The sequence below is a fragment of the Mustela lutreola genome, chromosome 8 (genome assembly GCF_030435805.1).
Source record: "Mustela lutreola isolate mMusLut2 chromosome 8, mMusLut2.pri, whole genome shotgun sequence".
In the NCBI taxonomy this organism is placed as follows: domain Eukaryota; kingdom Metazoa; phylum Chordata; class Mammalia; order Carnivora; family Mustelidae; genus Mustela; species Mustela lutreola.
Window position 1 is genome coordinate 120,237,977 of NC_081297.1, and position 26,249 is coordinate 120,264,225.

The following is a 26,249-nucleotide window of genomic DNA, read 5'->3' on the forward strand; positions in this document are numbered from 1 at the left end:
CTTGGCTCAAAGACTACTGGATTCTTGTCAAAAGGAAATGAGAGCTGGCTTTACAAAGAGCTCCCACTGGCCACAATGAAGACTAACAAACAACAACTAAGTATGTGAGTCTGTAATGATACTGAAAGAACAGAAAGCTGGGTAAGTCTGGCAAAAGTTGAAGCAGAGTACACCATCTCTGATTTCTGAAGACTATCATTCGAAAGAAAGAATGAAGCTTTCTAGTAGGACTATACTTTAAGATAACTGAATAAATAGCCTGGACTAATGTGGAAAAGCGCTTTATTTTACAAAAGACTATTGGACAATACATGTAGAAAACAACATAATTAGAAAATAATTTTTGCAACTCCTAATGAAATAACTGAGTCAGATAACAACAATCATCAGTGGATCCTAAAGCCTGGCAAACAACTGGTTATTTGCATGGTACCAAAATATCACCAGTTAACTAAGTCACTTATTAATAGAGATATATGACTGTTTGCCCCTTAAGATAATAATCGTGCATGAAACATGGGACTATCAAACATTCTACCTCTTAAAGTGATGCAACATAGGGTATTAAAGTACAATGGATTATGGATGGAGTATTCTTTTTATTTTTTTTTAATTTTTTAATTAACCTAAAATGTATTATTAGCCCCAGGGGTACAGGTCTGTGAATCACCAGGGTTTACACTTCACAGCACTCACCATAGCAAATACCTTCCCTAATGTCCATAGCACAACCACCCTCTCCCTATCCCCCTCCCCCCGGCAATCCTCCATTTGTTTTGTGAGATTAAGGGTTTGTCTCCCTCCTGATCTCATCTTGTTTCATTCATTCCTTTCCTACCCCCCAAATCCCCCATGTTGCCTCTCAACTTTGGATGGAGTATTCTTATCAAAAATGTTTAATCTGGGCGCCTGGGTGGCTCAGTGTGTTAAGCCGCTGCCTTCGGCTCAGGTCGTGATCTCAGGGTCCTGGGATCAAGTCCCGCATCGGGCTCTCTGCTCGGCAGGGAGCCTGCTTCCCTCTCTCTCTCTCTCTCTGCCTGCCTCTCCATCTACTTGTGATTTCTCTCTGTCAAATAAATAAATAAAAAATCTTAAAAAAAAAAAAAAAGTTTAATCTGACATACCCAAGGCTTTAAAGCTTTTAGTAAATAAAATGAATAGAGGAATAAGCAAAATTACAAAAAAAAAAAAAAAAAAAAAAAAGAAAGTAAATCTTCAACATTTTCACAGAGGAAAAAAAACCCAGGAGCTTCTGTAAATATTAAAGACTTAATGACATATAACATATAAATATAATGCAGAGTCCTTGACTGGATCCTGGAACAACTGAGGAAATGTGAATATGGCCTGGACATTAGATAATGTAAGGCAATTATTGTCCCTTTTGTTAAATGTGATAAAGTTAGTGATATGTAAACAAAAAAAGGCATTTTTAGAAATGCACACTAAAATACTAAGGGAAGAAATGTCTGCAATTTATTCCTATAAGGAACAGATGAAGCAATAATGCACAATGTTAATAAATGTTACGTATTAATCCAGGAGATGGCTGTTCATTATATTATTCTCTCATACTTCAAAGTTATTATAGAGCCAAAAAAAAAAATCAGATGTACCTTAAATCGTTGCAAACGTCCAATTTTTTCACCAACTTCAGCTTCCATTGCTATCAATTCATTCTTCTGTTTCCCATTTTCTTTCCTAAGCTGTCGCTCCATTTCTACTAAAGTAGTATACTGTCTTATGAGTGACTTTTCATTCACTTGCAGGACTGTGATTTTTCTACTATTTTCTGAAAGTGTTTTTTTCATTTCATCTGAATCCATCTGAAGAGCACTGAGCAAATTCTGCACAAAGACACATTTATATTACTTGTTGAATGTAGCTATCTTAGTTGGTACAATATTGTACACTGATTTTAAAAGAGTTTTACTTACATTATATTCTTTTACTTTTATAGCATCTTGTTGGATTTGATCCTCTAGTTTTTTCTTTTCCTCTTTTACTGTTTCAGATTCTATCTTCCAGGCCTCCTTTTCACTTCCAAAAAAATAAAAATGACAATATAATAAAACCTAATAAAATATTTACTACAGGAAAACAAGAGGCATCACAGCTCCTGGTACCTGGTAAGAGAGTATCTCAAAATTCCATTTGACAAGGATTTAGCCTGTAAGTTCTATTCTTATTAAATAAATGCAATGTATAGATATTATTTTATCTATCAAGTTACTTTCATTATTCCATGAGTCACAACTCTACAACTGTTAAAATATAACAAATGAAGGTGAATCTTACAACATTTTATTAAAAACAGAAAACAAACAGGAAAATAATCAACACTCCAAACTAATTCTGGAAATCAGTTCTCAATATTCTGACCCTACTCTTAAAACTTGAGGGTTAACCAGTTGCAAAATACTTAGAATATAAACAACAGTAGTAATCATTTGATTTAAAGGAAAGTGTGTAAGACACTGTTGCTTACCTGAGAGACATTCTATAGTCACCTGCAATCTGGCTGGCATAAACAAATTACAGAGCCACCACTCTCTTTGCCACTGAATGGTTGAGACTTGAACGTATGACTTGGACAGCTCATTAGCCCAATTCTGGCTAATGTGATCGGAGTCAAAGTCTGCTATGTTAGAAGGTTCTGGAAAATTTTTTAAACTAAAAATAGAAAGTTGTGTGGGAAAAAAAAATATGTCTCTTCTCCAGTGGGCATGGTTTCCTCTTCCTTGAACTCCTACATCTATTTTATAAACTGTAATAGAAGATAATGACAACCCTTAAATGTGCCCTACCCTATAATTAGCTTTGGGTTTCTTGTTAAATCACATAACAATTACACTTCGTATTTAAATCACCATTGATCTGGTATTCTAACGACTTCTAAGAAAATTATTTGATTGATATAGATGAAATAGCAGAGATAAAGAGAAACATACTAGTTACCAATGAAAATATATCAATAATGATGACAGTAATGATGAAGAATGATTATAGCAGCTGACATTTACAAAATGTTCATGTGCCAGGACATTTGCAAAATATTCATATCTGAGCATTTTCATGTAACAATTCAATTAGATTTTGTAATAACCCTATAAAAAAGGCATTACTATCTCAGAAATTCATAGATAAGGAAACTAAGACATAAAATAGAAGGGAAGAGGCACGAGGGAAGGATAAAACAAAGTACTTTTTTACATTTCTTTCATTATTACTAAGAATATGCTGCAATTACATTACAAAAGTTTTGCTAACACTTATACCTTAGATATTCTTTATATAATAAGCTTTGCTGATGACGAATTACTGCAAATTTTCTGTTATAGTCTTCAAGAGAATCTTCTAAGGTCTTTAATTTATTTTCTTTACATTCTAGTTCCTAAAAATTGGTTGAGAAATAAGAATGCAAAAAGAATCAGAATATATTTTAAACTGGAAAGTATAAATTCATACTTTGACAAGATTATAGAAAAATATATAAAAGAGAATATAGTTATCCACTTCATTAGCAGCACAGGTAATTTCTATAATATATGGAACATCTTAGTTTAAGGCATATTAAAGGAGGCAATATGTATAAAGAGAAGTAGTATAAAACTGGTAAAATTATTTGTACCATATTTTATAATTTCAGTATCCACATACATGATCAGATCCAGTGGTTATGAACTTCTTCTAGTCACTCAGCCTCACATACACTTTTGTGAACATACCCGTTCGTGCCTCCATTCAAACAACTCTTTGCAATTACTTCATTTCATAGACAAAGAAAGGGACTTAGAAAGATTAACTCAACTTTAAAAAGCTCATAAAACTACACTTGGTAACCACTGCTGAGCACATATGGCAATCCTGGTGTCAGGTGCCTTATACACATGCAAATCCAACACTTAAAAAGTTAGTCTTGCATGGCTCCAAAGGCCTTGGCTACATCTATCACTCTTAAGGGATTGGAAGTCCAAGTACATGTTTTGTTTTGTTTTGTTTTTTAGTACATGTTTTGCTATGAACAGGTTTTCAGATTCCCAATTGGTGCTCTCTAATCTACCAAAATGCCTTTCATTTTTTTTTATATAAAGGTGAAAAAAAGTAATGTTTATCAAATATAATATACAAATACAAAAACATTTTTCAAATACAAAAACAAGTATTATTTAGTAATCATCACTCAGGTATATTCACAAAGGGATCATCTAGGAGATGGAAACAGTAGCGCTAATAATCAAAAACATATTTTCTTCATTCCAAACACATTTTCGTAATTATATTTCAAATGAATGTGATGTTACGGGCATTCACACTTCAAATGAAATAATGAAAAGTATCTCTCATTAGGCCATTCATAATGACCACAACATAGGCAGCAAAACTGACACACCCAGGGCAAGCACTACCCTTTCTAATTTACTAATGAATTAACCAACACAAGTTGAAAGGGAAGAAAAACATTAAAGACAATTTGATTTAAAAACTTTCTCTTGTAGTTAAAATAAAAAAGGAACAATTTAATCATTTCACTAAAAATTGTAGCAGACTTTATTCACTTGAATTGCTTTTCCAACCAGCACTAAATAAAAGGGCTCCTCTATTTATACATTACCACCTTAGCTACATCATTCTACCTGTTAATCATATATTTCATGACATGTATGTCCACAAAATATGTCAGCATGCTTCTTAATACAGATGAATGGAACAAACTGCTTTCATTCATAATATTCCATTTAATATCAAAATCCAACTGCCATTCTGTCTGCCTGTGCTCGCTCTCTCTCCCCTCTCTCTCTGATAAATTTAAAAATCTTTAAAAAAATCCAATAAAAATATCTCAATGATAATATTCTAAGAACACTCAAAGGAATATATGAAGAAACATACTATCAATAGCTTTTCTTATTGAGATGCAAAATTTTTACTACCTGTAAGATATGTATTAAATATTCATTTTGAGAATTAATAATATTGGCACTAGATGGTGCTATCCCATCAGGTAAGTCCACTCCTTTAAAAACAACATTTGATCCTTCTGATTGCCGTAAAAGAATGATCTCTTTTTCAAGATGATCTACCTGGAAACAAACAGTTCAAAAATGAGAGTCACATCTCTCAAAACCAAAGCCAAATTTAAGAGCTAGTAACTTTTTCTTCCTACTGAGTATTTTCAAAAAGTAAATGTATGAATGCCCTACCACCAGACATCAATTAAACTATACTTTAAATTTTATTTAGAACTACCTATGTATAGACTTAGAATTTTTGTATTCTTTTATATTATAAAAGGTACTTATTTCCCACTTATTTAGGAAAAATCCAAAAAGGAGTTTTCTTAATGTTGAATTAATTCAAGAAGAATTTTCTCAGTCTTTTAAAAAAAATTAAAAGTTTCATATTAAGACTATGTTCAGAATGTTTAGCATTTTCTATTATTTATTTATATTCTCACCTTTAAATTTGCTTTTGCCAACTGCTGAGAATAACTGATCGCCTCCTTCCGAGATTCCCTGAGCTCCTGCCTTAATTCTTCATTTCTTCCAGTAAGTTGGTCAACTTGGGCTTTCAAATGCAGATTAGCATCAAAGATTCCTTCTGCATTCTTCGATTCTATAGCCTAATAAATTTAGATTATATTGAAAAAGTGTAAAGCAAAATACTAAAATCATAATAAGAAAAAAAACTACCTTTTAAATAAAATTCACATTTAGGCATTTTACTCTTCACTGACAGGCATAATTACAAAATATGCCAAAACTATTTCTTATTTGTGAATCTAAATTCATAAAACTCTAGATTAATTTACATCAGTATTCCAAGCATAGTAATTACCTCGCTATAACATTTAACATTTAGCTAATTTTAGTAGACTGCTGGACTAGAAAAACAACTGGAAGGCAGTAAGAGGATTAGGGTTCAAATCTTAACCAATCTCTTACTAGCTCAGCAAGTGACTTAAATTCTTTAAACCTTAGTTTCCTTATCTCTACAGAAGAGGAAATAATGTCACATCTGCCCACTTTAGAAAGTTTTTATACAGTCAAAATGAGATAATTTATATGCAGATACTTTGAAACTATGCAGCACCCATATTTAAAGCACGATCAGAGGACTGAAATAGTTACTACATTTAATTAATTCTTCATTGCTTCCTCTCCACACAGTTGAAGCATATATGACAAAAAGGCAACATATGGTAACAAAGTATTATCCAAAACGGCTGGATAAGCAAAAATAGTATGTCAAATATTAAAATATTATCAAAAATGCTTCATTCATCCTAATTTGCCAATAATGGCATACATAAATATACATACACCCCAGTACACACCGACAGAGTACATACATATAAATATATATGCATTTTAAAGAAATTATATATAATAAAGCTGCTAACTGCAAAGTAAAGAAAGCTTCAGAAAACAAGGCAAAGACAAAGAAGGTTAGTGATCCAGTCAACTTGAGGCAGAAGTTTTATGGAAGTAAGCTTTAACCCTCAGGAGACTGAGGCAGGGATCATATGGAATAAGAAGTTACACTAATTCAAAGGGGATACCAGGAAGACAGAAGTAAGTAGAAGGAGGTACTGTGACAGACATCAAGGTAGCCTCGTCAGCTGTCTTGCTGAGAACAAGCACCATGTTGTCTATGTGCCCTTTTCTTAAAATGAGATTAAAGGGTGATTAGAGGTACTGAAAAATAACCTGTGGCGACAGAAAGTGAAATGAAGTACATAATCAAGAAATATCTCAACTAAAGTGTCACTGATTCTGAAGATTTCTTACAGCAGGAATTGTTAGGTCATTTGTGAGTTACAGACAGGGCATATCAATCAGAAAAGAACGACAACCCAGGATAGAAGCAGATGAAATCTCTGCAAACAGTGGTCCTGGCAAGACCAGAAACTGTCAACTGAAACAGAAGAAGTTAGAATTTCCTGCTCTATCTGTTCTGTTTGTATTTGGTCACTAAGTGGAGTTTCCCTTGGAAAATAGTTTGAGTTAGACACACTATCAATAGTGAGTAGCATCATAGATGAAAGATGTTCACAGAAAAAGCATGAAGAATCATTTTAGACACTCAAAATAACAGAGGCAAACAAAGTCACCAACAGGAGAAGGAACATAAAAATGAGTAACATATAAAGAGAATTAAATGGTTCTTATAAATTTGTCAAAATGATCTTCCTGCTTCAGAAGTTTTGAACATACCAGTATCACTCTTCTTCTCTGCTACAATACAGTGCTGCTAAGAACAAGTGTTCAACTACTGACTAATTCACCATAAAAAAAGCAATTCAACAAATAACATTTTCTTGGGAAGCACAAACTTGGGAAGCAATAATATATGTTAAGTATGTTCAGATTATGTAAACAATTTATTTAAATATTAATAATTTAAAATGCATATATTATTCAAGTTTATGTAATACTCAATAGTGTAGAATGCTCAAATCTCTATATAGTAGATGTAAATAGACTATTATTTGATGGCTAATATTTTTCCTGTAGCAATGCTTAAGCATTCCTTAAGCAATGCTTAAGGAATTTACAATATTCCTACTACATCCTGTTACACTTCTAGGTTTCTGGCATAAGGTCCTACCAGACTACCTTCCTACACTTAACAAGGTTCTAGAAAATAAACAAAAGAAAGTAGATTTTGGAGAGGACTTAAAACTTGGAAGACAGAACCACTGATGAGTGCATTTTGCAGGGGGGAGGGTAGTGCTATGGGGAAGGGACAGGCTACAGTTGCAGTGACCTGTCATCTTTCTGGCCAAGAAAACCAGAGACAGAGCCCAAAGTCTGGAAAGTAAGACAGGAATTCCAGAAAAAAAATAACCAGCAAAAAGGAACTCCAAATTCTGATAAAAACTCTACCAGGCTGACCTTTTAAATGGAAGACTTGAGAAGTTAGAGGAAAGTATCAGTGATCTTAAAAAAGATAAATAGCAATTATCCAATCAGGAGGAGAAAATATAAAAAAAATTAGGGGGAAAATGAAAAAAGCCTCAAAAACCTGTGGACACTATCAAAAGATCTAACATTTGTCACTGGAGTCCCAGAGACAATGGGACAAAAAAAATAACTGAAGAACTAAAAAAGAGGAAACTTTTCAACTGTAGTGAATAGCACAAGTAAACAGACTGAAGAAACTCAGCAAACCCCAAACAACATACACGCATACAAATATATGCGTGCACACACATACCTACACACACACCAATGCACACTATAGTGAAACCGGTGAAAACCAAGTAACAGAGGAAGTTCTGAAAGCCTGAGAAATCGACATGTAACAAACAGGGGAACAGTGAACAGTGACTCAAATAACTATAAAAGTCTCATCAGAAACAATGAAGGCCAGAGAACAGCTGAACAACATCTTTAAAGCAGGAAACAACCAAATAAAACCTATGTCGAAAAAACTTACATTAACTAGTCTTTCAAGACTAGGGATGATTAGAGATGTTTCTCCTCCTTTAACATCAGGATCTTTTTGCATTTCCTTAATAGCTTGCAATATTTCTTTCATACCTTCTTCCAGCTGCTTATTTTCTTCAGCTAATTCTTTTACTAAAATGACATATTTTTCTCATTCAGTAAGTACCTTCTTCACAACTTACACTACTCTATACAAATAACAAATATATCACATATAGAAAAAATACCCATTTGGAAAGGCCAAAGTAAATAAATGTACAAAATAATCACCTATAAATCCAATGTGTGAATAGTTGAATTCAATGATACACCTATTTAAATCATGTGCATATATGTTTCACTGTTGAAAGAAATCATAAACATACTTTGTCTTCACTTCATTAAACATCTTTTAAAATCATTTTTTAACTCCCAAGTTCATTAAACAAATAAGAAAAACTGACTCATTTATCACCACAAAAAATCTCCATTATAACTTTGACAATGAATATATCAAGGCAAACCAAATACATGAGAGACACTGAAGCTAATATATTATGGAGGTAATTAAAGTTAAAACAGACTAGAAAACAAGAATGTTTTAAAGTCCTTTTAGATCCATAATTTTTGGTATACGATAAATAAGTACAGAAAAATAAGAAACAATAATAACTTACATTTATTCTGAAATTTGGTTATTATTGTTCTACCTCTTTCTAAATCTCTTTCCTTTTCAATTAGTTCTCTTGAAAGAAATTCATTCTGTACAGAACACAAAGAATAAAATTGATTTTTTTAAACAAAATATCACTATAGTTTTCAAGTTAAAAAATTTTGACTAATTGAGGTATAATACACCAGAGATAAGCTATTACAGTAGTAATAACAATAAAACCCAAAAGGTAGAACAGCTGGTGGTCTTGCTCCCACTTTCTCCCTTTACCCACTCCCACAGCAAAAGGCAAAGAAATATAATTAAAGTTTTTGTCTTTAGTACCACAATCATCTCTTTTAATAGTCTGCCTTTATACTACCTGTTCTGCCTGGGTTCTATGACGTTCCAGCTCTATTTCTGCACTTCTATTCTGTGCTTCCTTGACCAATAAATCCTGTGCTATGACTTCATTCTAAAGGAATAATTAATAAATTAGGCAAGTCAATGATTTCATGTCAAACTCACTGCATTTTTAAATTTTTAAAAAATGTGTATAAATTTATGTTATGTGCAAGCATAAGAAAATTTTTATTACAATTATTGCTTAGAGAACTTTGTTAGAAAAAAAAAAAAGAGTTAATAAAAAAGGTGATCTCAGTAACAGAATCTGGAGGAAAGCTCACCTGAGATCTAAGAAATACTAGTTCTCTCCGTAGCTGTTCTATAAGATTTTCAAGTGGATCTACCTGAGATGATTTTGATTGTGTAGTAATAGGCACATGGTCCAGAAGATTAACATCAAGTTTACTTTTCAAAATCTCTGTCTGTAAAGGCACTTCACTCTTTCTTAGATCTTCTTTCAAACTGGTATCAGCATATTTTATCTGGTTATGAACCTGTTCATCTTCTGATGTTGCTACTTGTGATTCATCCATGTCAGCTCTATTATCACGAATTTGTTCACAAAATATTGCAGATTTCTGCCTAAGTGATAACTTCTGGATTAAGTCTGAAGCTGTTGATAAGGCCTGTAAAGATGAACTGCTTTTCTGTGTGAAACTAGTCTTCTCAAGTGCCTGACAGCTTCTTGACACTTTCTTCATAGAGTAGTCAGAAAGAGAGTATAAGTAGTCATCTATTTCTTCATGCCTCTCCCTATTAAAGCTATTGACTAATGATTCTAGATTTCTTAGAGATTGTAGACATGGTGCTTTAAAAATCTCCTTTATTGTAATGGTTTCTGGAGGTGAATTATTATCTTTTACTTGTACAGATGAAGAAGGTTTAGTTAGAGAGACAAAAGGATCCACTTCACTTTCTACACTATGTTGAAATTCAGATAACATTCTTGATAATGATCCTATGGTGACATTCTCCTCTGGTTCATTCTGATATGACTGTGGAAAACCAAATGATGGTCTCCTATGTGGCAGCTCTATTTTATCTGAACTCTTAATCTGTATTTAGAGTAAATAAAGTCTCATTAATCAATCTTTGGATCAACAGGTTATTTAAACTTAAAAAAAAAAGTTATTTAACAACTATAAAAAGAAGCAATGTCCAAAATCAAGTAACTGGGGAAGAAATGAAAGCACTTATAGTAACATTTTTCTTCTCTTTGCCATAACAATACTGTTTACCTTTGATTGAGCTTCACTCATTGTTTTGAGGCTTGCAAAGTCCAATTTCCTTTCTCCTATTCTATTTTCTTGAGAAAAGTTTTCAGTTAGGTTCAGGTCCTCAACAGTTAATCCTATATATAAAAGAGTTAATAATTAGAAAGATAAAATAACTCTCTCATTATTCTAATTCTTAGAAAGTAAAATCAAGAGCTTTTAAAAAATATTTTATTCATATATTTGTCAAAGAGAGAAAGTGAGTGAGCACAGAAGCAGCGGGAGCAGCAGGCAGAGGGTGAAGCAGACTCCCTGATGAGCAAGGAGCCCAATGCAGGACTCGATCCCAGGACCCTGGGATCATGACCCAAGCTGAAGGCAGACACCCAACCGGCTGAGCCACCCAAGCATCCCAGGAAAATCAAGTTTTAACTCAAACAAAAGGTAGAATATTTCCAAAATCCTTGATCCACATGTAGCCTATACAACCTCCTGATTTAGCTCACTTTTAATATTAATAATATGAGAAATTAATATGACTTTTATCTTCTCTTTAATTCTTTACACATTCTATACTTTAATATAGTAAGTACTGAAGTAGTTTAGAGACATATAAAATAGGTAAGAATCATGAATGAGTAAACTGGTTAATACATTAATAATTTAGGAAGTTTTGCCATCCTAGAAATTTTTTGATATATTATAGAGACTGTGATGATTTAAAAAAAATCAAAATAAGCAAACCAAAAAAAAGAACAAAGCAACAAACAAAAAGCCCTTCATTATTCAAATACTTGTGGACTTGGGTGAAGCTAAAAAAAATTCCTTCTCGGGTGCGTGGGTGGCTCAGTGGGTTAAGCCTCTGCCTTCGGCTCAGGTCATGATCTCAGGGTCCTGGGATGGAGTCCCACATTGGGCTCTCTGCTTGGCAGGGAGTCTGCTTCCTCCTCTCTCTCTCTGCCTGCCTCTCTGCCTACTTGGGATCTTGCTCTGTCAAATAAATAAATAAAATCTTAAAAAAAAAAAAAAGAAAAGAAAAGAAATGATTCCTTAAAAAAAAAAAATTCCTTCTCTATGGTCTTCTTTGAAAAAGGCACTACAATTGCTATTACAAAACTTAACCAACTGTTCCCTTGATATCAAATAAGATAAAAATGTTAATTTTTATTCAATAAAACATTGCTTTCACTTAAAGAATAACGTACAAAGAAAGTTTTCAATGTACTGCTTTTAAGGAAGATATTAACAGCAACAGATACCAATATAGAAATTACTAAATATCATCATTACTGATCATAGCATATTAGGATTGTGTGGGAGTTAAAAGACTATACTGTAAAGTTTTCAAAAGTCGATGATTCTGAAGTTTTGTTCAATTATTTCATTGTGTTTTTTCTGTTTTTGCCTGTTTCAGACTAAGGACAGAAATCAATGATAATTAAATACTCTTCATCAGGCCATTATTTCATTTATTAAGCTTGCAGCAGAATCATTATAATATATATAAGATACAAAAAATTTCAGCTCCAGACAATTCATTTTCCAATGATTCTTTCAAGAATTTGGAATAACCGCACATACCTGAAGCTGCAGCTCTTTTTCCTCTTTCTTGAGCCATCTGGCGAATTTTTTTTTTCAGATCCAGTCGTTCTTCCTCTAGACTTTCAATCTATAAATTACAAATTATTAATATTTCTTTTGGTTCAACCAGAAAATAACTAATTGACTATCACACTTGCCTCTTTCAAAAGAATCTGGTTTTCAGCTCTGTACTGCTGCTGTTTTAGGCTTTTACTATTTCTAAATTCAGTTAAATCAATCATTGTCTTCGGTTCGAGGCCTAAAATAAAAAGCAATATAATTAAAAACTTACCAACATTCAAATGAGCTATAAAAATTCACAAAGCAATTGGTTATCATCAACCAAATGGTTACAATTTATTCAGCTCACATCACTCAAGAATGAGGTACTATTTGTGCAAGAATTTCCAGATATTTGAACTATAACCTTATAAGTCAACATAATTTTATCACAATTATTAATAGAAGTCCTGAAAAAATACATCAGGATCTGTCTTCTTCTCCATGTTAGATTGCCACAAAAGTACTAGAATGTATTAAGTCAAAACAGAAGTTATGGAATAAAAGACTTGTGCTCAATTCCCACTTTCAATTATTAACGAAGTTGTAGGAATAATACTGCATTTCTTTTTCTTTCTTTCTTTCTTTGGCTTGTTGTCAAGGTGTTAAAAAATTAATCCATATAAGGTACTTAGTCCAATGCCTGGGACATAGTAGTCATTATTAACATCAGGATCAACTATATTACCACATGAGTCTGATGCCCCCATCGTTCCTCTCTCTTAACTTACTATTACTAAGTAGATATGAAGATTGTCTTAAACAAGTATAAGACAAGATGTGGAAGCTTTAAAATACAAAAGGGACATCTGGGTGGCTCAGTCAGTTAAGCACCTAACTTCAGTTCAAGTCATGATCTCACGGTCCTGGGATGGAGCCCACATTGGACTCGTGGCTCGACTGCTTCTCCCTCTGTCCTTCTCACTGCTGGTGTGTGTGCTCTCTCTCTCTCTTTCTCTCAAATAAAATCTTTTAAAATAAAATATAGGAAATCTGGTGTTTGTGAGAGCTATCTAATTCGTTCAGTCAGCTTCAGCAACTTCCAGTTTGAAGTCAGCTGTGTCCCAGTAGGTAAAGTTGATCAGAAGGTTAACTTGGGGTACTGGCATGATTCTGCATCCTACTGAGATATGTTTTCATAAATAAATCACCTTCATAAAAATTTTATTTTTCCTTCCTATAGAACATAGTTTTCACAAATGATCACTTAATTCTAAGAAAGCATTAATTGGTATTACCAAGTATAATGAAATCAATATTCAGATTTTTATTTTCACTTCAAAGTAGCAATTTAGATTGGACTGTGTAACCATCCCTCAGAACTACATACTGCTTAAAATATAACCTATGAGAAATTATACTAGTTACCAAGCATGCTTAGATAAAGTCTTAAGAAAAACATGAACTGACAATAGGCCTCTGGGGGACTGGACCATACGTCCTTGAAGCCCAGCAGCTGGGGATGCCTGGCTTGCTCAGGGTGAACGCTGCCTGCTTCATTTTTCTGTTATCTCCCCTTCCCCGGAACATCAGCAATTAGTCAGAGAATCCTTTCGTTTGGGCTTAGCTCACTATAGGTCATGTACTACGTAACCAGACATACTTTGCCTTTCTTCTTACATATTTACAAGACTCATGGTCAATGTGTAATCTACTCCAGCTTTGTTGGTTGTTACCCACTTTCTAATAAATAGGAGACTGAGGAGTTGTTCGGGGCGACAGTCTTTTCTACTGTCGTCCCTTGCTACCATTCTCTTGCAGCTGACTTGTTTGTGCCTCATTCTTCTTCCATGTGCTGTCAGGAGGCGGCAGGACTGTCATAATTCAATATGCAAATGAGTTACACTAAATGAACTATTTATTGAAATCAATAAACTCTCAAGCTATATTTACTAATTACTTCTTCGAATCAATAGTAACCTTAAAATACTCAACCAAAGTTAAATTTAAGCAGCATATATCATAAAAGTACTTAACCAGTACTTCCAAATGTCCTCATGAATTCATCTGAGTGAGAGTATTTTGCAAACCAAATGGGTCATACAGACCCTAACTTTGTTGAGGAAAAGGAAGGGGGGAAGTTAACTTCTAATATGTAGTATTAGTTTAGTAGACTTTCAGTTTTTAAACAAGGAATTGTTTTTAAGCAGTTTTTAAACAAGCAATTACTTGAAAAGATGCCAGACTGAATAAAGCAATGCTCCAGGCCAGCCCACCCACATCCCAAACCCATTAAATCCCTAGTCCCACTTCAATCAGAGCAGCTCCACTTTTGTTTTAAATATACTTACAGAAGGGTTAATTTGGGGGGAAAAAAGTACATTCAGCTATTTAAAAATAATAATACATAAACAAAAAGAAAAATAAAAAATGACTTGACAATTAGGATTGATCAAACTATGGATCGTAAAGGATGACTTACCCACACGCTCCCTAAGAGCCTCATTTTCATCAAGGAAATCATTGATCTTCAACTCAAGTTTATTGATTTCCTTTGTCAATACTTCAATCTCTCGATCTCTTATTTTAATTTGGTTTTTACAATTTTTTATTTCAATCACAGCTTCTTCTAAACCATATATTCCCTGAAAAATATCCAGTCCAAGTATAATGTAGTTTATTTGAATAAATTATCAAATTTATTTTCTTATTAAGTATGAGCGGAAGTACACATAAAGGTAAGATTTGTGTCATGAAACTGTGCTTTTTATTGTGCTTTTAAAAAACAAATCCATTAAGAACACAGGCAGCAACCTCTTTGACCTCAGCCGCAGCAACATCTTCCTAGGAACATCGCCAAAGGCAAGGGAAGCAAGGGCAAAAATGAACTATTGGGATTTCATCAAGATCAAAAGCTTTTGCACAGCAAAGGAAACAGTTAATAAAATCAAAAGACAACTGACAGAATGGGAGAAGATATTTGCAAACGACATATCAGATAAAGGACTAGTGTCCAGAATCTATAAAGAACTTAGCAAACTCAACACCCAAAGAACAAATAATCCAATCAAGAAATGGGCAGAGGACATGAACAGACATTTCTGCAAAGAAGACATCCAGATGGCCAACAGACACATGAAAAACTGCTCCATATCACTGGGCATCAGGGAAATACAAATCAAAACAACAATGAGGTATCACCTCACACCAGTCAGAATGGCTAAAATCAACAAGTCAGGAAATGACAGATGCTGGCGAGGATGCGGAGAAAGGGGAACCCTCCTACACTGTTGGTGGGAATGCGAGCTGGTGCAGCCACTCTGGAAAACAGCATGGAGGTTCCTCAAAATGTTGAAAATAGAACTGCCCTATGACCCAGCGATTGCACTACTGGATATTTACCCTAAAGATACAAATGTAGTGATCCAAAGGGACACATGCACCCGAATGTTTATAGCAGCAAGGTCCACAATAGCCAAACTATGGAAAGAACCTAGATGTCCATCAACAGATGAATGGATCAAGAAGATGTGGTATATATACACAATGGAATACTATGCAGCCATCAAAAGAAATGAAATCTTGCCATTTGCGACAACATGGATGGAACTAGAGCATATCGTGCTTAGCGAAGTAAGTCAAGTGGAGAAAGACAACTATCATATGATCTCCCTGATATGAGGAAGTGGTGATGCAACATGGGGGCTTAAGTGGGTAGAAGAAGAATCAATAAAACAAGATGGAATTGGGAGGGAGACAAACCATAAGTGACTCTTAATCTCACAAAACAAACTGAGGGTTGCTGGGGGGAGGGGGGTTGGGAGAAGGGGGTGGGATTATGGACATTGGGGAGGGTATGTGCTTTGGTGAGTGCTGTGAAGTGTGTAAACCTGGTGATTCACAGACCTGTACCCCTGGGGATAAAAATATATGTTTATAAAAAATAAAAAATTTAAAAAAATGTGGAAAGATGAAAAAAAAACCCAAATCCATTAATATGATGGAAAATGGAACAGCTGGAACTTCCAAGTATAGCATCCTAATGACAAAGTGACTCAGAGAATGACACAGAAAACATTTAACGAGGGGTGCCTGGGTTCAGTGGGTTAAGCACCTGACTCTTGGTTTCGGCTCAGGTCTGATCCAAAGGTTGTAAGATCAAGCCCAAAGTGAGTTCCACACTGGGCGTGGAGTCTGCTTAAGATTCTCTCTCTCCCTCTTCTCCACCACCACCCTGCTCTCTCTTTCTCCCTCTCATTCTCAAAATAAATAAAAAGATAAACAGACAAATAAATAAATAAATATAAAATTAGTGAATGTTGAGGGAAATTGGAAGGGGAGGTGAACCATGAGAGACTATGAACTCTGAAAAACAACCTGAGGGTTTTGAAGGGGTGGGGGGTGGGAGGTTGGGGGAGCCCGGTGGTGGGTATTATGGAGGGCACGGACTGCATGAAGCACTGGGTGTGGTGCAAAAACAATGAATACTGTTACGCTGAAAAGAAATTAAAAAAAAAAAAAATTAGTGAATATTGACTGTGTATAAGATCATGCTAGGTAATTCCGGGCTTATGAAGATAAAGCAAATGTTCATGCCATCTCCAGGGAGATTCTTACTCATCCCCTAAATAAACAAACTAAAAACACTTAACAAAATATAGGAAAGGAATAATAAGAGTGAATCAGTAATAGCATTAGAATATACGAGTCATTAGTTGCCTTAGTAGTAATGAGATTTAAAAATACAAAAAGTACAAAGTAAGTACTGTGTGTTGACACAGTAGGCAGCAAAACTGTCCCTGAAATAACTTCTGGCAAATAAACCAGTGGTGTCACATCTATAATGCTGGCACAATGACACCACTTATAAAGAAACTAAACTTGCTGTCTCAACAAAGCTGATGATCTGGGCAAAATGTTTTGATCAAATGGCCAGAAAACAATTCTCCGGCTGAGAAGTAAATGCTGCTCTGACGTTTGAATAGGGGAGTACAAACCAACCCAGATAACCTTTATCATAAAACACTTCTGGAACGTTTCTGAAGGTAAACGGTAATGGCACAGAACAGTGTAACTGTGAGTGGCAAGAATAATCTAAGCTCCTTGACTGACAAGATAAAAATACATACCGATTCATAATCTTTTAATCGCTTTAGTGTCTCAACTAGTTCTTTATCCTTTTCCCTAGCATCAGCCTCAGCCAGTTCAGCTGTTCTCTCGGCCTCTTTAGTTTTCTCTTCTAACATCTGAACCTTAGACTGAATTTTCATATAATGAGTCTGCTGGGAAAGAGTTGAAGCACCTGTAGAGCAAAACAAAAACAAAAACAAAAACAAAACCGCATGAATTACTAGAATTGATTACTTATTCCTTTAAATCCCTGATTCCTATATGAGAAGCAGGAAAAGTTATATGTCACTTAAAAAGTCTCTTTATTATTATTTTTTTATATTTGAAAAATAAAATTTGTTTTCATCTTATTGACAGGACAAGCTTAAAAAGTTCAATAAAATCTTAGCTGAATGGCTACAGATTATATAAGATTGCAAAACACAATGCTTTACAAAGAATGATCATTGTGGCAAAAACCACTAGCTATCTGTTCCCACTGTTCAAACTTTGTCCACTGTAACAGAAGAATGCAATTTTGGACACATGGCCACATGAAATAAAGACTAAATTTCCAGTCACCCCAGCAGCTAGGTGTGGTCATGTGACCAATGGGATACAAGCAGACAAGCCATGTATTTCAGGAAATGCTTTTAAAGGAGAGGAGTGAATCTGTTCTCTTTCCTCCTTCCTGCTAGATGGAATACAGATATTAAGTCTGGAACTCAAACACGGAGAACATGAGCTGGATACCACATGCTGAGATAGGAAGGGCAGCAAGATACAGGATGCCTGCTATCCCATATTTGGGCAGGTTATCACACCAACCCCAAACTAGTCACCTCAACTTTATTTATATCGTGGAAAAATACATTTCTATCTTGTCTAAAACGCTGCTATATTTGATTTTTTCTGTTGCCTGCAGCTAAACTTAGTCTTAATAGCTAAAAAAATCTCTACTTATATTTTCTTACCAAACTGCTGCTAGACCAAAATATAGCATTCCCATTATCAACACAAATCATTCTTATCCACCAAAAGTGTTCAGTGATTTATAGAGCATGTACTTATGTATAGGCATTGGGCTAGTGTGGGAAAGCATGCACATTTATAAGAAATGGGCCCTGTTTTGTTTTCTGGAGTGAAAAGCCTAGATGGAGCATGTGAGAGGCTGAGGTGTCCCCAGTGTCCCCCTACTCTCATTTCTTCCATGTGGCCTGCCACAGCACATTTGCCTATCCTTTAGTGTGAGCCATTTGTCTCTTCCTGCCTCCTCCATCTTGCTGTTTGGGATGTAGATGTGAGGGTAACTCCACTTTGGATGAGACAGATGAGGTCAACACCCTGGATTGCCTAATTCTACACTATCACACAAGTGAGAAAAATAAACTTTTTTTTTTTTAATTTTAAGAGATTTGAGAAAAATAAGCTTCTCTCTTGATTTTGCCACCATTTTTCAGATCTCTAGTTCTGATAGCTAAATATAATCCTAACCAATGGAAAGAAACACCATTAGCTGTCATATTTACAAGTTAATTTCAAGTATAGAGTATTTTCTAGTAGCCATACCTTCTGTGGACTTTAGGGATCTATGACTAGGGACAGACAGAAATGTCATTAGACAAGACCTCTTTCTTATCTGATAGAAGAGATCAACGGTCACTTTTTCTCCTGGTGGCTGGAATACGCAAAACCCACGGTATTGGTCACCCTTTTAAACAGTTTAAACCATGTCAAAGTATAATTCTAATAAATACATAATACACACTTATAGAAATAAGTATAACAAGTGGGCCTCATTAGCTCAGCAATCATATTACATTTTTCTAGTCTGTTCACTTTTTCAGATGATGATTTTATAACTTTCTCTTTTCTTCTTCTCTCTCCTCACACTTCTAACACATCTTCCCCTATCCTTTCAGTTAAGAACCTTACTTTCTTGTTTCCTGAGCAAAGAGAAGCAATCAGTACAGAAGCTCGCACCTGCTCTCACCATCAGGTCATCTCCAGTCACCTGCATCTGTATCTATGCACTCCACCTCCCTTGCTGTCACTACGGATGAATTCTTTGTGTTCCTAAGGCCCACTACCCCACTGGAACACTAGGCCATCCCAAGGCCTTCTCAAGGATATTGCTCTAGCAGTTCTCTCTCTCTCTCCTGCTTCATCGATGCGTCAATTTTCTTCTTTAATGGATCTTTCTTTTCACCCAGAAGCATGATTATCTCTTCCATTTTAAGGAGAGAAATAGTTTTTGTCATGCCCCTTTCCCTTCAAGTCACTACCCCATTTTTCTCCTTCCCTTCATACAGTCCTCCTCAAAGGAGTCTCTAGATTGTTCTACGTCATCACTATCCATTTTCTCTTAAACCAGAAGTGACCAATGCTAAATCCACTGGTTAACTTTCAATGCTCATCTTGATTTATCAGCAGCACTGAATACAGCTCTGAACATGATTGCTTATTCTCTTCCTTGCTGACATTCCTCATGTCGTTTTTCAGGACTCCACACATTCCTGATTTTCCTCCCATCTAGCCTCCTTTGGTTGCTCCTTTTCATCCCCTCAGCCTCTAAAGTAAAAGCATCCCTGGGCTCAATCTTTGCATTTTTCTTCTTAACATTTGTTCCTTTGATGATCTCCAGCTTCAGGACTTCAGCTACCATTTTTAGGTATATGGTTCCCAAATTTATGTCTTGAGATATAAATCTTGAGATATGTAAATAAATATATATAAATATATAAATCTTGAGATATAAATCTTGAGACTGGACTGTTATCCTAAACCTCAGACTTCTATATATACAAGTGCCTATTCAATACTTCCATTCAGATGTGTAGTGAGCATCTCGAACTTAAGATGACCTGTTTAACTAAGTACCTGATCATTTCTAAACTTGCTGGAAACAGTCCTTCCCAGTGTTCAGAACGGAAGTTCTGATAACTCTCTCACACCCTACATCTGATCTGCTAGCAAACTGCGTTTCCATCACCTTCATAATACATCCTGAACTGACTGCAACAACCCTACTGCTACCCACATGCTCTAAGCTACCAGCACCTCTTCAGATTACTCCAACAGTCTCATAATAGGTTTGCCTGCTTCTGTCCTTGCTACTCCTGTGATCTACTGCAGACACAGTCTAAGTCAAATTATTTCACTCCTGTCTTCAGAAACTTTCTTTGGTGCTTCTTCTCAATCAAAATAAAAGCCAAAGTCCTCACAGTGAATTGTTAAGTCACTATATGACATGGCTCCGGTTACCTCTCTGATCTATCTCATCACCTACTACTGCCCCACCTGCCCACTGTTCCAGCCACAAAGGCTTCTTTTTGTTCTTCAACACACTCAGTATATTCCTACTTTATACTATATATGTCTTCATATATATATACACACTATATATGCCTTTATACTTATTCCCACTATTTAAGAACATCTGCTTGGCTTAATACCTCACTTCCTAAAAGTGTTGGAGTATCTCCTCAATGAGGCTTTTGCTTCACTAAATTACAACCACATTTCCAACGACCACTACCATTATTTCACTTACACACACACACACACACACACTAGCTATTTTCTTTTGTGAGAGTTACGTTCAATACGTCATGAACTTGTCATGAATAGTTAGCCTTAATGTGTCCTGCTATAACTACAGTATGGAGCGCTGTAGAAATATAAGACCAGTGCTGTTTTAGGGGCTTATGTTCAGATGTATTAGGAAAGGTAGTATGTCCCAGGGTAGGGAGAATAAGATGAGACATTAAGTTGGGTACAGTTCATTCAAATGCTGACAAGTCAAATGACATCTGAAAACTATCTACAATGCTGCCACATTGATCAAAATTTCATTCTATTCTTTGTTAATTATTTAAAAAGGGGATAAATAACTATACTCAATTACATCACTTTTCATTTCTTTCATATAACTAATATGGTAATAAAGGTTAATGTAATTTCCATTGCAGAAAAATTACAGAAATATCTCCATCACTAATAAATTTAAACACTAATAATATATGCAGTTTATAATATACAGTTAATACACATAAAGTCATTTTTTAAAATGATAAAATCCAAAAAGAAAAATCAATATATATCTATTGAGATAATTTAATAAAAATAAAATACTTAAAAATTGGTAAATAAAATAGCTTTGTATGCTTATTTTTTCATTAACATAAAATGTACTATTTGTTTCAGGGGTACAGGTCTGTGATTCATTAGTCTTACACAATTCAAAGCACTCACCATAGCACGTACCCTCCCCAATGCCCATCACCCAGCCACCCCATCCCTCTCATGCTCCTCCCCTCCAGCAACCCTCAGTTTGTTTCCTGAGACCAAGAGTTTCTTAAGGTTTGTCTCCCTCTCTGGTTTCATCTTGTTTCATTTTTCCCCTCCCTTCCCCTATGGTCCTCTATCTTGTTTAACTTTCTATGCTTATTAAACACTGAATTACCTTTGTTTCTTTGAAGCTCATTTTTCAAATCTTCAATAATGAAAGTATTTTTTTCCATTTCTTTTGTATATTGTTCTACTTGCTCAGTGAGCATCTTAATTTGACTATCTCGTTCTTGTACACCCTATAAAATATTTTTGAACATTACGTATTATTTCTTCATGGATATTAACATACATTTTAAAAGTAAGGAAAAAAAGTAAATCTTATGTTTATATATATATATAATATACATATATTATATACATAATACATATTTTTGGGGTCAAAACTATGTCCTGTACTACTTTGTATACCTCAACTGAACATTAGACACACTGATGTCACTCTAAAACTTACAGATAGATATAAGAGCTAACTAACATCCTGGCAAAGGGAATTCCAGAACTCTCTAATATTTATGGCATCTTCTGACTCCTTTCATGTTACCCTTCCTCATGACCCACCCATTTCTATCTTCTGCCCTGTGGTACTTCTTTCAAAATACTGTCTTTTGCAATTGTTCTTATCCTCCAAATACTTTCCAAATGTTCTCCTTTCTTCCAGACTATGACTATAGAGCAGATAACGGAAGTATAACTTCTACATGAGTATATTTGTACTAAAAATAAAATTTAATGTAATACAAATTATAACGATGCTTTTAGCTTTTTTCACATTACACAGGATATTTCAGCACCAACATATAATATAATAAATGTTAACAACAGGGTATGAAGATATACTTAAGTTTCTAAAAGTTTTTAACTTTCTTATTAAATAATTCCCAATCAAAACAATGTGTCTATTATCTAAAACAACATAGAAAAATACACAAAATAATTCTATTCCTGACTCTAAACTTAATTCTAATTGTTTCTTGTGACTGGACTTCAAACGACTTTTTATATCCCCCATAGTATAAGCCACTAGGTTAGACACATTGTCTACTTCAATAAACCAAATTTTGAAAGGTTTTACCTGTTGTAGAGCCATAACATTACTTTTATCAGCATCAAGTTGGGCATTTTTCAATTTCTCCCTCAGGTTATGTAGCATTTGCTGATATTCAATAATTTCATCATCTTTAGAAGACAAAATTAACTAGATATAAACAACATAGGATCTGTTACATAAGAGGAAAATTAATAAATCATTTTTCACTTATGACAAATACTCTAATATATATCATTAGCAAGAAAATACAGGAAATAAAATTCATATTGAAGTGAGTAAGTAGCAGCAACTATTTGCATAACCATTGTTCTTTTTGGTTGTACAATCTTAAGTTCAAAGAAGAAATGATTTAAAAATATACAGTATAATTTTCGCTGTTTTAGAAATTCAATCTTTAAACAAGCTCAAGCTTTCAAAACCCATTCCTAAATAAGAATTATAAATACCTTCGTGAAACTACCAGGAAGTTTTGTACAATTAATTTTTATGGAGAAAACCTTAAAATGTCACTGAATGAAGGTGTCTTGTGTTCTCTGCTAGAAGAACCAACTTATAATTTATAAATTTACCACAGAGCCAATAAAATAAGATTTTTAAGAACTATTTCTAAAATTCATATTGAAAAAACATGTTCACAAGTGTCTAAAAACTGAAAAATGGTTTTCTCAAATATTTAAACATAACAATAACTATAACAAGGACCCATGTTTAGAAAAAAGATTGATCAATATAAAGCAGAGAGTCTAAAAATAAATTCAAATCCAACAAGCATGTCAAATGTAATAAAAATGAAACCGTATTTCAGTAGGAAAAAGATAAAATGTTCAATAAATAATGTTTGGACAACAGACTAGGTCTGCTGAAACCATACCTCACTCTCCATGCTAAAACTTATTACATATGCTTCAAAAACTTAAATGTAAAAGATGAAACTAGGAGGTACTAAAAGAAAATAGAGAAAACAACTTTATACTCAGAACACTAATTATGACACAAAGTTCAAAAGTCACACAAAATAATAAACTACATAATACAAAACAAAAACAAAAACAAAAACTTCATGGCAAAAAATACCATAGAGTCAAAGACAAGTGTCAGACTGGACATATGTATTTGGATATATATGAAAACTTGTAGCAATTTAATCTACATCTTTGCAAAATAACAAATACATGAAGATATTCATTATAATGTTGTTTCTAATAGCAAACATCAGTAACCTGTTAAATATCACACCACATGATATCTATTAAATAAATATCTACAAATATCTATTAAATAAATATCTATTAAATAAATATCTACAAATATCTATTAAATAAATATCTATTAAATAAATATTACAAAGCCACTAAAAAAACCAAAGCAATACTGTATATACTGATATAAATAATGTTTAAAAATATTAAGTGACAATGAAGTACAGAAGAACACATATACTACCATCTCTCCCCCCAAAATTAAATAGGATGTAAAACCTTTTTTTTTTCCCAGGGGTCAGTAGACTCAATCAACAGTAAAATTTGGTCTGCTGCTTGTTTTTGTCAAGTTACATTGCAAAACAGCCTTGCTCATTCTTTTATGTATGGTGTATGTCTGCCTTCATGTTATATAAGAGAGTTTAATTACACCAGAGACAAGATGGTCTAAAATATTTACTCTCTGCACTTCTTATACAAAATGTACTGACCCCTGATTGATTCGATAGTGCATCATTGCCACTGCTACTGCTTTTGTTTAAAATACAGGTTACCTGAACTTCCCAGATAAACAAATCCAAAGAGCCAACAAGATTTATGAGCTCTGTTAGAAACAATGACTACAGAAGTGATAGCTTTTAAAATTAGATTTATTCAGAATTGTTTTAGACTTTTTCCAAAATATACAGTCGTCATAATGTTAGCTTCTGACACAGTAAGGTCAGAGAATTTGGTTGGGGTTGGAGAGTGGAGAGGAGCAAGAAAGGTATATTATGAAAAACTTCTCAGATGATTCTAAAGGTCCCTTTCTTTATTCCCATTCCCATTGAAAACCAATCGTTGTATTGGTCTGAAGGAATTGAACCAGGAACTATAAATACACAATACATGGCAGCCATGAGTTATGTGAATATATTTTACTTAGAATTATTTATTTTAGATGACAAATAAGTTTTAGACTTATACTACAAATAGGCTAAAGGACTACACAGGAGAGAGAGCTTAGTGCTTTTCTAACTAGGACATTTAATGCACTTTAAAATAGCCTGATAAAAACGTCACTAACTACCATAAGGCCTTTAAAGAAAACTCTGACTTTGAAATAAAAAATACAAATGAAAAACCCATTAGAGGGGTGCCTGGGTGGCTCAGTGGGTTAACACCTCTGCCTTTGGCTCAGGTCATGATCCCAAGGTCCTGGGATCGAGCCCCACATCGGGCTCTCTGCTCAGCGGGGAGCCTGCTTCCTCCTCTCTCTCTCTGCCTGCCTCTCTGCCTATTTGTGATCTCTGTCTGTCAAATAAATAAAATCTTAAAAAAAAAAAAAAACCATTAGATCAACTGAAAAAAGCACCTTCCACTCTTCTACTTTTGCATTGACAGCAGCCATGACTGGATCATCTTCTTCATTTTTTGCTTTCAGAAGATCTGTAAGCTCCTGCACCTAAAAGGCAACAATTATTTCAAGAATCATTGCAAAATAGTGCAATATATGCATATTTACACACACATTACACATATGCGGTATACATACTCATATACATATGTATATATACAGTACCAATGCATATTCATTATTGGAGCAATTCTATATTTAGAGGTGATATTTAGTGGTTTCTGTATCATTACAGATGTATAACTGTCATTACTAGAGAATTATATTTTTGAGTATTATTCTATTTTTTACATTAATTTAATACCATGTAAAACATGAACAATGTATTGGTTTTCTGAAATTTATAGTGTATTTAATTTATAGTAAAAAACTTAACTTCAGGTCCACAGGACTTCTAGGCATTTTTAGTAGGAAAATCCCCATATTTATTAGTTTTCTAGGACTGGTATCTACACATTAATTCAGGTATCAACTACAAGGTATGCGTAAGGGCATTAGAGAAACACATATGGACAAACATATCAGCATGGCAACATGTTACAGTAAAGGGTATATTATAGCATAAGACAAAAATTCATATCCTCGAAAGTTAAAGTACTTTTTAGTTTCACATAAATAGTAATGATACGATATGAAGTCTGCATGAATGAGTTAATCTAATAGCAATTCTTACTTGAAGCCGGTAATGATCATTTTCCTTTTTTAATTGGTCCATTATGTTATCTGTTTGATGGACGACAGCTTTCATCCTATTATACTCATCAGTCATCTTTTCCATCTCCTGTATGGACTCTTCTAGATTTTTTCTCATTTCTTGATTCTGAACTTCAATTTTTTCATTAGCTTCTGTTAAAGTCTAA

General features: G+C 34.2%; 1 protein-coding gene across 5 annotated transcripts in view; it reads right to left on the reverse strand.

The window, feature by feature from the left end:
* The window catches only part of CEP290 (centrosomal protein 290), a 103,898-nt gene that overhangs the window by 66,833 nt on the left and 10,816 nt on the right, over positions 1-26,249 (reverse strand). For all 5 annotated transcript variants that reach the window (XM_059186473.1, XM_059186476.1, XM_059186474.1 and 2 more), the window contains exons 9-24: positions 26,063-26,245; positions 25,348-25,437; positions 22,819-22,941; positions 21,859-21,982; positions 17,414-17,586; positions 14,767-14,929; positions 12,443-12,543; positions 12,285-12,372; positions 10,728-10,840; positions 9,110-9,194; positions 8,443-8,585; positions 5,459-5,623; positions 4,935-5,084; positions 3,279-3,394; positions 1,938-2,040; positions 1,617-1,847 (exon numbers count right to left, since the gene is read on the reverse strand). In XM_059186473.1, coding sequence (XP_059042456.1) covers positions 1,617-1,847; positions 1,938-2,040; positions 3,279-3,394; positions 4,935-5,084; positions 5,459-5,623; positions 8,443-8,585; positions 9,110-9,194; positions 10,728-10,840; positions 12,285-12,372; positions 12,443-12,543; positions 14,767-14,929; positions 17,414-17,586; positions 21,859-21,982; positions 22,819-22,941; positions 25,348-25,437; positions 26,063-26,245 — 2,151 coding nt within the window. The remainder of the gene's footprint in view (positions 1-1,616; positions 1,848-1,937; positions 2,041-3,278; positions 3,395-4,934; positions 5,085-5,458; positions 5,624-8,442; positions 8,586-9,109; positions 9,195-10,727; positions 10,841-12,284; positions 12,373-12,442; positions 12,544-14,766; positions 14,930-17,413; positions 17,587-21,858; positions 21,983-22,818; positions 22,942-25,347; positions 25,438-26,062; positions 26,246-26,249) is intronic.